The following is a 13,677-nucleotide window of genomic DNA, read 5'->3' on the forward strand; positions in this document are numbered from 1 at the left end:
CTGGCACAAAAACAGACACATGTATCAATGGAACAGAATAGAGAGCCCAGAAATGGACCCTCAACTCTGTGGTCAACTAATCTTTGACAAAGCAGGAAAGAATGTCCAATGGAAAAAAGACAGTCTCTTCAACAAATGGTGTTGGGAAAATTGGACAGCCACATGCAGAATGAAACTGGACCATTTCCTTACACCACACACAAAAATAGACTCAAAATGGTTGAAAGACCTCAATGTGAGACAGGAGTCCATCAAAATCCTAAAGGAGAACACAAGCAGCAACCTCTTTGACCTCAGCCGCAGCAACTTCTTCCTAGAAATATCGCCAAAGGCAACAGAAGCAAGGGCAAAAATGAACTATTGGAACTTCATCAAGATAAAAAGCTTTTGCAGGGCGAAAGAAACAGTCAACAAAACTAAAAGACAACCGACAGTAAAGGAGAAGATATTTGCAAATGACATATCAGATAAAGGGCTAGTATCCATAATCTATAAAGAATTTATCAAACTCAACACCCAAAGAACAAATAATCCAATCAAGAAATGGGCAGGAGACATGAACAGAGATTTTTCCAAAGAAGACATCCAAATGGCCAACAGACACATGAAAAAGTGCTCAACATTGCTCGGCATCAGGGAAATCCAAATCAAAACCTCAATGAGATACCACCTCATACTAGTCAGAATGGCTAAAATTAACAAGTCAGGAAACAACAGATGTTGGCAGGGATGCGGAGAAAGGGGAACCCTCCTACACTGTTGGTGGGAATGCAAGCTTGTGCAGCCACTCTGGAAATCAGAATGGAGGTTCCTCTATTAGTTGAAAATAGAGCTACCCTACAACCTAGCAATTGCACTACTGGGTATTTACCCCAAAGACACAAACGTAGGGACCCAAAGGGTATATGCACCCCAATGTTTATAGCAGCAATGTCCACAATAGCCAAACTGTGGAAAGAGCCAAGATGTCCATCGACAGATGAATGGATAAAGAAGAGGTGGTGTAGATACACAATGGAATTATTATGCAGCCATCAAAAGGAATGAGATCTTGCCGTTTGCAACGACGTGGATGGAACTGGAGGGTGTTATGCTGAGTGAAATAAGTCAATCAGAGAAAGACATGTTATCACATGACCTCACTGATATGAGGAATTCTTAATCTCAGGAAACAAACTGGGCGTTGCTGGAGTGGTGGGGGGTGGGAGGGATGGGGTGGCTGGGTGATAGCCATTGGGGAGGGTATGTGCTATGGTGAGCGCTGTGATTTGGGCAAGACTGTTGAATCACAGATTTGTACCTCTGAAACAAAGAATGCAATATATGTTAAGAAAAAAAAGAAGAAGAAGATGATAAGCAGGAGGGGAAGAATGAAGGGGGGGAATCATAGGGGGAGAGGAACCATGAGAGATGATGGACTCTGAAAAACAAACTGAGGGTTCTAGAGGGGGTGGGGTGGGGGGATGGGTTAGCCTGGTGATGGGTATTAAAGAGGGCACATTCTGCGTGGAGCACTGGGTATTATGCACAAACAATGAATCATGGAACACTACATTAAAAACTAATGATGTAATGTATGGTGATTAACATAACAATAAAAAAGAAAAAAAAATCTTAAAAAAAAAGATCAGAATTCAAAAAAAAAAAGATTTATCACAGAGCAGGGAAAAGGTGGGTAAGAAATGAAATTAGAAATTTTTATGCTTTACTCCATATTCTTCAGTACTGTTTCAGTGTTTTACAACTAGATTGTATTTGTGTATTGATTGGTGAAAATTATCAATCAAAACAAAGTATGTAGTAAGTGTAGGCCTTGCTCTTGCCAGCAGAACAAGCAGGTACAGTAGGCTGCCCTACCTCATTCCAGCAATCAGTAAAGAGCCAAGTGAATTATGTATACAAGTCCTAGTGACCTAAAGCCAATGAAATTTTACCCAAACCTCTCCATCTCATTTACTTCACACAATGGCAAGCACTTCCAGGCACTCCTGTTCAATAGCCTCTCCCGAATTCTCTATTTTGAGAGACCAGTCTGCTTACCTAGTATCCCCCGGACACCTCTCTCCATCCTTAACACACACATACCTGCATACATCCATGGAACTTGGCAGGAAACCCTGTCCTGAACTCTAGCCATGTGGCCAAGGGGTTCCTTTCCCCCTCATTTCCACCTGTCTTCCTCATTCCATGGGCTTCTCACGCCTTGTTCGTGACAGAGTTCAAGAATGGCTCAGCTCTGTCAGGTAGTCACACCACTTCTATTCTGTAAACTCTGATTCTTCTCACCTCTCAAGGGTTCTCAAAACCTGGCCCTGAACGAACCTATCAAACTCTCACTGGAATCTGATCTATAGTGGCAACTCTGCACCCCACATTTCCTTCACGCTATATCCTCTTAAATTACTTCCTCCTTCGAGTTCTTGGCAGCATGAGATAACATAAACTCATTGACATTCTATGGAAAATTTTGGCTCCACCTGGGCGTCTTTCACCTGATCCACTCCTCCATGAGAAACAATTGTCTGATCTCTCTCAAACTGAAGCTTTCGACAGGCAGCTGTTATTGAGTGAATGATGTCTGTCCTCCAGAAAAAGATATGTTGAAGCGCCCACCCCCAACACCTCAGAATATGACCTTATTTGGAGACAGGATCATTGCAGATGTAAGTTGTTAATTTAACAAGGGAGGGGCCCCAATCCAACAACTGGTCCCCTTATGTGAATGTGAAGACAAGAACATGCAGGGAGACCACCACATGATGACAAAGGCAGAGACTCGGGTTCTGCAGAGGCAAGCCAAGAAACTCCAAAAAATGGCAGCAAATCACAGGAGAGAAGCAAGGAAGGATTCCCTTACAGGTTTCAGAGGGAGCAAGGTGCTGTGGATACCTTGATTTCAGACTATTAGCCTCCAGACTTGTGACAAAATCAATTTCTATTGTTCTTAGCCACTTACTTTGTGGTGCTTTGTTATGGCAGATGTAGGATACTAATACATGAACCAATCTTAATGTAAATGTGTTTGCTTCTGAAATTGCAAGAAAATGCAACTCTAGATGTGTAATTCAAGAAGGCTCCTAGTGATCTGGAATCATTTCATGATAATGGTTAAAATGCCCTTATACAATTCCAAGACTGAGGTTATTTAATACCCATTACTAATCTTATCACTTATATTGATAAACAGGATCTTCTCTGCTCTGACACAGATTTCATAATTCATTATAAAATCAATATAATTAGAACTGTTTACATATGAAGAGATACAATGACCAATAAGAAATAGCCATTAACTCAAGAAAATTAATGTGAATGGAAATGACCACTGTACTTCAATATTAAATACGGTATTGTTATTAACTTTAGACAGATTTTTTTACATTATTGAAGTATGTATTTATTCCTAGTTTATTACAATTCTTATTTATTTATAAGTTTATTTGTTATTTATGAAGCAGATGTTGATCAAAAGCCTTCTTGGCATTTCTAGAGATGATCATAATTCTTTCCTCTTCTGACTTTTTAAACTGAAAGAGTGTAATAATTGAATTGTAATATTGAATACCACCTATAAATCTTAGAATAAGTCCCATCTGATAGTGATGTTTTAATCTTTAATATGCTGCTACATCCACTATATTAATTTTAGGATATGTGTACATTTATATTCACAAATATAACTGGCAGTTCTGTTATTTTGCTGTTTATTTGCCTTTGGTGCGTGGGTTTGTTTTTTGTCTTCTGGATTTTTCTGTTTTTGATGTTTGTTGTTGTTACTGTTGTCATTATTCTCCTTTGTTTTTTTGGTGTTAAATATAGTCAGACCTTTTGCCATCAGTTTATCTAGCTTCACAAAAATAAATGAGAAGTGTAACTGGTACAAGAAATATCACTTGATTGAAGATTTGATAGGACTTACACATCAAAGGCCTGAACTTGTTTCCTGGTAGAGAAAATTCTTTAACATGGTTTTCAAGTTTTTCCAAATTGCCTACTTCTTCTTGGGTTAATGTTGATCATTTATATTTTCCCAGAAAAGCATTCATATCACAAGGATTTTCATATGTATAACCAATGTTTTGTTAGTTTAAGCTTCCATTATCTGGCTGTAGCCTCTTTCTCATTTTCTATGTTATATACTCAAGATTTTCTATTTTGTCTTATATTACCCTTGCCAGAAATTGTTGATCTTTTATTTTTTTTTAAGATTTTATTTATTTATTTGAGAGACGGAGAGGGCACAAGCAGGGGGAAGGGGCAGGGGAGAGGGAGAAGCAGACTCCTCGCTGAGCAGGGAACCCAACCCAGGTCTCAATCTCAAGACCCTGAGATCATGACCTGAGCCAAAGGCAGACCCTTAAACAACTGAGCCACCCAGGCATCCCAGAAATTGTTGATCTTTTAAAGAACACTCTCTTATACTTATCTATTACTTCCCATTGTTTCTCCACATTCTACCTCATTAATATTTTCTTTTTACTTCTTTAAATTATTTTATTGCTCCTTTCCTAGCTTCTCATATTAGAAGATTACTTAGGTTCTTACAACATAGAACAAAATTGACAACTAACTTATGGTGGCAAAATCTCTATTATCCACAAAAATGATCCCCTATGTTTATGGAAGGTAATTAAGAATTGATTAAACCACATCAAATTTATTATTGGCACTCTGAAATCTAATACCTAATGAAACAGTCAATGCTCTATTGAATTACTTGTTTAAATATCATTTGGAACAGACTGCTAGGACAAATCTATAAGAACAATGAAAGAACAATGACTGAGTATTTTTCAGGCTAGAAATCAATTATCCTTCAGATGCAGTGAGTACTACAGTTAAAAGGTTGAAAGTCGACTATGTATTTATAAAATTTGACAATATAAATCATTGAGCAATGGTCTATCTGCTTTGTCCCTGAAATTTATTATACATGGAAAGAGAAACCAACATCATAACACAGATCTGTTAAACTGGTCTTAAAATTATTTGTGTGAAGTACTGGATTTTAATAAATAGAGCAATATGAATAAAAGGCTGAATATAAGGCTATGCAATAAATGTACTACATCAGTTGCTTTTAAGAGTAGAAGGGGGGGATAGTGAAATGGGTGAAGAGGGTCAAAAGATCCAAAGTTCCGGTTATAAAATATATATGTCATGGGTATCTAGTGTACAGCATGGCCACTAGAGCTAATAACAATGTGTTGTATATTTGAAAGTTGCAAAGAGAAATTTGCCAAGTAAAAGCTCTCATCACAAGAAAAAAAATTGTATGTATAGTGACATATAACTAGACTTGTGATGATCATTTCACAATACATACACATATTGAATTATACTGCATGCCTGAAACCAACATAATCTTATATTTCAATTATATCTCAATTTTTTTTAAAAAGTACTTCCAAATTTCACATTATGTAATTGTTATCTGTAAGCATGGACCGAAGTGTTATCAAAACCTTATAATTAATGGATTTAGACCATTTAAAACAATTTCTGTAGCACTTTCTTCTTGAACTTAGTTCAGTTGTGCAAACACATGATCCTCCTAACAAAACTCTATAGCAAAAGTTTAGGAAACTTAGTTAAGTGTCATAAAAAAATAACTGATACTCTCTATTAGATGTAATTCCATGTATTTTATTTCTATATGTAAAGGTAGTTTGAATTAATTTTTTTTCTGGATTTAAAAGATTTATACTGAGGTTTTTTACCTCATACCCTTGGTTTATTTCTGCCAGCTTGAGAATACTATCATTGCATAGATATAGAGTCAGAACATCTTACGTTCAAATATTGGCTCCTCTTTTATTTGTGTGATCCAACACAAATTACCTGAGTTTCATTTTCCTCATTTTGTCGGCCTCATTTGAAGACAAACTGTCATAACATATGTAAAGAACTAAGAGTGCTTGGCACATAGAAGTAATTCAAGTAACTGCTACCAGAGAAAAAAAAATTAAAATTATTCCATCATTTTATAAATAGGCAGTATAACTGTATGCATGCACCTCTCAGATAGAACTTGATATTAATCCTGCAGAAAAATGTCCTGAAAGTTTTAAAACCTCTTAATGCAATGTTCCCTGAACTTCAGATATAACCACATATCATTTGTATTATTGCTTACCTATTATTTTTCCAAATCATCCTTTTTTCCTTCCTTCCTGACCTAGAACAACATTTAGATATCCCAGTTCTATTTTAAAATATAAGCAGAAAAGTAAAATCATAGGAATTAACTTAAAGATTATCTCTGACCTCTTAGAATCATCCTGTGTCTGGCCAGTAGTGATGGATCTCACTTTACTAATCATGGTTTTGAAGTTACATAATAATGTATGTCTATCTACAGATTATTTTCCTAATATAAATTCCTAACAACATGAAATTTTTTCAGTAGTTTACAAAGCAAGCAGATTTAGAAACACTGAATGTGTTAAAAAAAAAAAGTCTAGGTTATTGATTAAAAGTTAAGTACAGGACCTAACAGGAGCTTATGATTCCCAAAAGCTTCTAAAATTCACTAATAAATATGGGTATTTCATGCCAACTAATGTAATGGGTTCATTAGTTTCAGGCTTTGGTCATAAACATCTTTAAGAGTAACTGATGATATGAAATGTGATTAATATCTGCTACTACCACAAAGGAGTGATATCAGGTTAAGCTTACTGGTAAAACTGAACAAAGCACATTCCTTTTTCTTTCAGAATTGAAACAGGACACGGAGCAATTTCTGTAAATCAGAGAAAATTATGTAATGAAAATAGCATTTATATCGTAAAAGAAAAACTTTTTGTCAGATAGTCTCTAAATGGTCCATGAGAAAACTTGGCTTCTTTCCTATGTAAATAAACAGAAGAAACAAAACCAAAAACAAAAATTTGCTCCTAGTGACATAGGATAACAGACACATTTATAATATTATGGGTAGTAAAGTATCTATCTTGGTGCATTTTATTAATAATTGATCATAATCAATGAAGAATTCACCTATTTTGAAATATAATCATTTAATATCAGAGTTCTATCAACACATGGGTTTTATAATCCAATACTTTCAAAACAATGGCAACATTTCTTATGGGATTTAAACCTCTCCATTTGAGCTAAGTGTAGTTTAAAAAACCTACCATGTTAGTAAAAACATTTTGGAACTATATATCGCATTTATGCCCATCACTTATAAATAAGAAAAAAATGTTTTATCTTGTTAATAACAAGCTTAATAACGCTTGTTAATCAATATCTTGTTAATAACTTCTCCAGCAAGGATTTTTCATTTGGGTTTGGAGAGGTCTGTCCATGCCATAATAGTTCAAATATATGACCACAGAGGAAGTTATAAGATACAGGTTTTAAATTACATGTAAAGTATATTTGTCTAATTGAATAAATTTCTCTTCTCAGCAAAAAGTAAGCCTAGATAGATACATTTCCTTTTTCTTTCAACACATGCCAGACAGCACCAGGAGGTAGGTAACCTTAAACCACTGGCTGTAGGTAAGAAAGAGAAAAATAAGCTTAGTGAAAAAGTGTGGGTTGTTCAGTTTACTTTCTCCTCTCAAAAACTGTGGAGAATGGGCACCAGAAGAAAACTCCATCCCATATTGCAAGACAAGACAAGGGGTCCCTTTGACAATGTTACTTTCAGATCCAAAGGGGGGAAAAAATTTTTGTGCAAATTTATCAAACTAATAAGGTTCTTTTTTCATGAAATAAAAATACCATTAATCAGTAATAAAGTAGCAACACATTATTTAGATGAAGCAGACATGGGGAAAGCCTTTGTGGGAGTATCCAGATATACTTATTCAAGCAAAAAAAAAAAAAAAAGATGGAAAAAAGTTATTTCCGGGAAAATGGTAATATACATGGTGAAGCATGAAACAGCAGAACGCAAGAACCAGGGATTGTACAAACTGGAGATGTTCCCCCCGCTGAAAAGCATTCCTGGTGAAAAAGAGAAAATTAAACACTATGCAAATCAACACAAAACTCATGCTGATCTAATTTAGACCATAGCCCAGGAGACTGAGATCCTGGTGTTAAAGTCTCAGCGTTTCAATACAAGGTAAATGCACAGGAAGTTAAAGTGAGCTCATCCTGTCTGCCTTCTCTTAAAAAATCTAGATTTTGTTTATTTTCATTCATTTTTCAATTTTTTTCCTACCTGTTCTTTTAGAGTTAGCCTGCAAAAGATTTAGATGCAACCAGAACATAAATACAACATATTAAAAATTAAGTTGCCAAACCAGTTTGATATAATCAATATAACATCATATTCATTAAACATAAGCAGTAGACGTATTACGCCTGGTCCCTTCCTACAGGAACTTGATCCTCCTCCAAACCAGTCAAAACTCTGGAGGCCCTGCCAAAGGAGGTATCTTACTGCCGCCCCTGCCTGTCTGCCCCATGGTTCACTCAAGAGAGGACACATGACCCCAAAAGGGTCATTCAGCGGCCTTTCCCAGGATTAATAGAGACACCAATGCAACTCCTTCTGAGACTGAAAAGGGTAATGTGTACAAGTCATCTTTCCAATTGATATAGACAGAGCCCCACAGAGAATGGAGTGAACCCAAAGGAAATCAGACACAAAATATAAACAAATTTCTGAAATATAAAACACCTGGCTCTAATTGTGCCTACATTTCTGTCAACCCCAGGAATTTTTAATTACAGGAGTTAATAAATTCTCTTTTGTGTTTAAGCAAAGTTAGACCAAGTTTCTATTACTTGCAAACAAAAAAGTGTCATAAATATAAGAGACAAAGAAGAGATTTGTGTTTTCCCTGTTTCCATTAATAACTTACTGTACCCCCTAGGGCTTTCCAGCCGAAGAACAGCAAATTTTTCCCCTAGGGATTTTTCTAACCTGACATACACAAATACTCTAAATTATCCCAATATCCTAACTTAATTACCAATACCTTTGGAGGAGGCGAGAGGAGAGAGAGAGTGCACAAGCAGGGGGAGCAGCAGGCAGAGGGAAAAAGCAGGCTCCCCACTGAGCAGGGAACCTGATGCTTGGCTGGATCCCAGGACCCAGAATCATGACCTGAGCCAAAGGCAGACGCTTAACTGGCTGAGCCACCCAGGCATGCCTGATCCCAACTATTAATGGAACCTAAAAACAAAAACAAACAAACAACTACAAGCATTTAACCAATTTTTGTTATATGGCATAGTACACAAAAAAATTCAACCATACTACATCAATACACATGGATATTGATGCAGAAGCCCCAAACAAAGAAATCACAAATACTATCCACCTACTAGTCTCATGGGTATGATTAATGGAAAGACTATTTCAGAAAAACAGCTATCATCATTTCCATTTCCAGCAGTTAAATCAACCTTCTCTCACCACAGGTTTCAAAGATGAACCAAACGAGAGAAAGTAATGCATACTCACAAATTATAAAGCATGTCAGCCATGTTGCTACGGTAGTACAAAGCATTCCTATAGGCGCTTTCAGCTTCAGAAATTTTGCTCTGACTCTTCAGAACATTTCCAAGGTTACCCCATGCTGCCAAGAAGAGAAAGAAGTATTCAGGCTGAGCGTCAATCCAATTATATATGACATAATATCAGGCCATCAGGAAGTACCACAGGGAGAGAAAACCTTCATAAAACATTTTTAAGAAGGAAAATTTATTTCCTTTATACTCCAACATTTCATCAAGCCAGGAGATTAAATACAAAGTCTTAAAAAAATTAAAGTAATTATTATGTCTCAAAGCTGATATACATATGCAGTTCATCATAAGGCCAAGAACAATGTTATCTTAAGATCATCTACAAAGACTTCATGCTCTTTCAAATTTCAGTAGGGGTCTTCGTAGCCTGAAATTATTGTATACTTACTGAACCAGAAACTGTAAGAAATCATCTTAAAATAAGCAAAGATTTCATTCAAACATGATAAAACTGATAAATGACATGGAAGAACACGATAAAAAGCAAGATAACTAAGATCAAAGCAATAAAGAGGCTTAATAATCATCAGAACATATTGGTAAAACCTTGTATTTCTTAAAATGGTTAAATATACATGGTTTATTTAGATATAATGTTCTTTTATACCTCCCCTGCTAATAAATTTATTTGTAGGAAAATCACTGCCTCAGTATTTTCATACATAATATTTGTTTTTCTTAAAGATTTTATTTATTTATTTGAGAGCAAGAGAAGAGAATATGTGTGCACAAGCAGGGGGGAGGGGCAGGAGGAGAAGGAGACTCCCCACTGAGCAGGGAATCCAATGCAGGGCTCGATCCCAGAACCCCAAGATCATGACCTGAGCCGAAGTCAGACACTTGACTGACTGAGCCACCTAAGCACCACCATATATAACATTTAAATAAAATCTGTAATTTCTGCATGCCCTTTATTTTTCACCCCAAGTAATCATGATTTCTCAACATTCCAAAGACAAAAGATACAGCATCAAGAACTGTCTGTACAGCATGGCTCTCAAGCAGACCTAACCCTCAAACTTGGATACTTCTATTGTCTTCCTTCCTTACCACAAGGAGACGGAGTGTCAAGTGCTGAAACTGGAGTCCTTCCCAGATAGAAGACGGGGATGAGAATAAGGCTTATGTGCGTCAAGATATATATTTACTTGGGTAATTACTGACTGTATCTGAGGAATGAAAAAGGTTTGGGGGTATCCATTTTTAATGCATAAAAAGGTGTATAATCTTTCAATGCCAAAGTTGCCTGTGTGCCCTGCTAATTTAACACTGTGCCTTAATTTACTCATCTGTAAAAGAGGAAAAATAATTGGTATTTTATGGGTTTTGTGATGAGGATTAAATGAGTTAATATAGGTAAAGTGTTAAGACAGTGCCTGTCATGTGGCAAACACTCAACAAATATTTGCTATTATCATTAATATTCTTGTGATTGATACTTTTTGCAATTTACAATGTCAAGGCCCTGCTTATAGGAATAATATCAAATATAATGTATTTAATTACCTTACATTATCTACAGAGAGTAATAATTTTCTGTATTTGGAAAGTCATATGCCTCCTTTTTCCTCTGATGGAAAACAGAGGGAAAGCACTGTTCTTACATTTATTCATCACCTAATAACGTCACATACCACACCACACTCCTGAAATGGATCGTCTCACTGAGCTCTGAACACAGTCCGGTACATAAATACCCTGTCCACTCTGTGAGTGAGGAAACAGACTCAGAGACACTAAAGAACTTGCAAAGTTAATAAAAAAGTATCAGAGCAGGAATTCCAATCCAAGGCTGGTGGCTTCCAAACTTTTTCCACCGTCCACCTAACATTTTCAGACCACGTTTCATCTTTCACTGCAAACCAACATTCACAAACTACAACTCAGACCTTGGCATTCTAAATCCATGAAAAACTGAATCCCTGAAGTGAAAGATAAAACTTATTTTTAAAATATTGTCAAATTAGTTTAAAATATTCTCAAATTCAAATATTAAATTTAATAGCAGTAATACAAAGTAGTAGGAAAAGCCTATTATTTACATTGGAATCACTCCAGAGAAATGCCTCCAAATATTAATTTAAGCCCCAGGAAAACACCATTATTATACCATCTCATCTAACCCATAGTCTTTTTTTTTGTTTAAGATTTTATTTAGACAGAGAGAGAGGGAACACAAGCAGAGAGAGTGGGAGAGGAAGAAGCAGGGGCTTCTGCTTGATCCCAGGAATCTGGGATCATGACCTGAGCCGAAGGCAGACACTTAACCACTGAGCCACCCAGGCGCCCCAACCCATAGTCTTGGAACACAGATGCTGAAAGAAACATAACAGCAAAGAATTTCTTTGAAAATTCTAAGGCATATTTCCAGGGAAACAAATTGCCATTTTTCTCAGGTACTTCTATCTCAATGAAATAAACAAGTGTTTCTCTTTTTAATAGTCAACAGATATAGAGTTGAGTTTAGAATATATGTTTACTGAGTTGGTTGTTCATTTGTTTGTTCATATACATATCCAATTATTATACCAGTATTTGCTAAGCACCTATTTGGCTCTGGGAACTTGATTAGGGGCCGGGCACCTGGACCTGTACGTACATACAAGTTCTCACGCATGCAGAGCTTATGTTTGACATGTGAAGTAAAGCAGAGTGAGGAAGGAAGAACCACATAACAGAATAAATGAGTTAACTTCAGATAATGACAAGAGCCAATGGTAAGTGCTAACAAAATAGCCATGTAAGGTGGAGTGGATGAGGCGAATTTACATAGGGATTATCTTAGAAGTCGGGAAATGGACGGATGTCTAAGGACTGAAGGATAAGGAGCCAGCCTTGCAAAGATTGATGAAGCCAGGTAAGAGGAAGAGTAAAAGCAAAGGATCGAAGGTGGTCTCCACTGGGACAAGGCAGCAAGGGAAATGGTTATTTCAAAGTGAGAATACAACTCAGAATTAAAAATTCCTGGCAAGGTTATCTGAGGCAAAGCCACAATGTGATGCCAAGTTTCTTGTTTTTTGTCCAGCTAGAAGGCTCTCACATCTTTATGATTCAGTCATTGCCCTGGGTGACTGGGAAGTGAAAAAGAAAATTCCCAAATTAAGAATATATGTTTAAAACAATTTTACCTACTTATGGATGAAAGAGGAAGGAAGGGAGAAAGTGGGGGGAATGGGAAGAAGGATAGACTTTGATGTCCTGAACTCATCAGACACTCACATCAGGCTATTTTTTTTCTATTGTACATACACATTCTTACAGAACACCAATATGAGACAAGGTTACTTTGAATCCATGATAAGTGAGAGAAAGTGAGACTACTTCATAATTTTACCAAACACAAAAAAGAAAAAGGCCACAGCACAACCCACAAAATACCAAACATCCCTCTCTCTTGCTAAATGAATGACTTCTTTATCCAGTCATAGAATTGTTCCAGCATCCAATCTAGAGAATAGCCCTGCGTCTTTAGACCCTCTCCCAAATCACCCAACGAAAGTTCAAACCCTATGATACAACCTCAGGATCCCCATGTAATGTTCCCTCAATGAAAGTAGTAATTAAGCCCAATTCTTTACAATCAGTGTTTTCCTGAATGTCTTTGGCTGAAAGGCATTGACGGAGACGATTTTATCATACTCAAATATGAAAACAATCCCTTTTCAATATCCCCCCCCACCTTGTTCTTTTTCCTCACGCTCATTTATTACCTTCATACCAGTGTTTAAAGGGGAACACAGACAGATTGCGATTCCCAGGCATCCAGGAAAGTAGGCAGGTCAACTTAGGGGCCACTTTTACCAACTCAAAAATTCATCTCACATTAGCAATGAGCATTCAGGTGTCACTCCGAATCATGGTTTTCCTTATTCCTAAGTTTAAGGCATCAAAATCCTTTTTTTTCTTGTAACTGTTTCTAAAACACAATACTGTGTTTATCCAAAATATATTCTGGGTTTTGTTTTTTTCTTTTAAAGTAAGAGCTGCCAAAACTTAGACTAAACTGTTTGCATACTTCTTTTGTTTTGCTTTGTTTTGCTTTTTGGTATGAAAACTGCTGTCACTATTTCCACACTTTCTAATTTAAATGTGATTGATTCTTGCATCCATGCTACAAAAACTCAATGCTAACATAAAGATCACTTCTAAAAATATAAAGGTGCCCTACAGAATTATGAC

At 36.4% G+C, this 13,677-nt stretch overlaps 1 protein-coding gene and 1 non-coding gene across 4 annotated transcripts in view; both read right to left on the bottom strand.

Moving 5' to 3' along the window:
* The window catches only part of TMTC2 (transmembrane O-mannosyltransferase targeting cadherins 2), a 393,066-nt gene that overhangs the window by 173,907 nt on the left and 205,482 nt on the right, over nucleotides 1-13,677 (bottom strand). For all 3 annotated transcript variants that reach the window (XM_035721804.1, XM_035721806.1, XM_035721805.1), the window contains one exon: nucleotides 9,434-9,548. In XM_035721804.1, coding sequence (XP_035577697.1) covers nucleotides 9,434-9,548 — 115 coding nt within the window. The remainder of the gene's footprint in view (nucleotides 1-9,433; nucleotides 9,549-13,677) is intronic.
* LOC113923315 lies at nucleotides 13,236-13,385 on the bottom strand. Its single transcript, XR_003520293.2, has one exon. It is a non-coding gene; the product is annotated as a U12 minor spliceosomal RNA (small nuclear RNA).

The sequence above is a fragment of the Zalophus californianus genome, chromosome 9, assembly GCF_009762305.2.
Source record: "Zalophus californianus isolate mZalCal1 chromosome 9, mZalCal1.pri.v2, whole genome shotgun sequence".
NCBI classification, from domain to species: Eukaryota; Metazoa; Chordata; class Mammalia; order Carnivora; family Otariidae; genus Zalophus; species Zalophus californianus.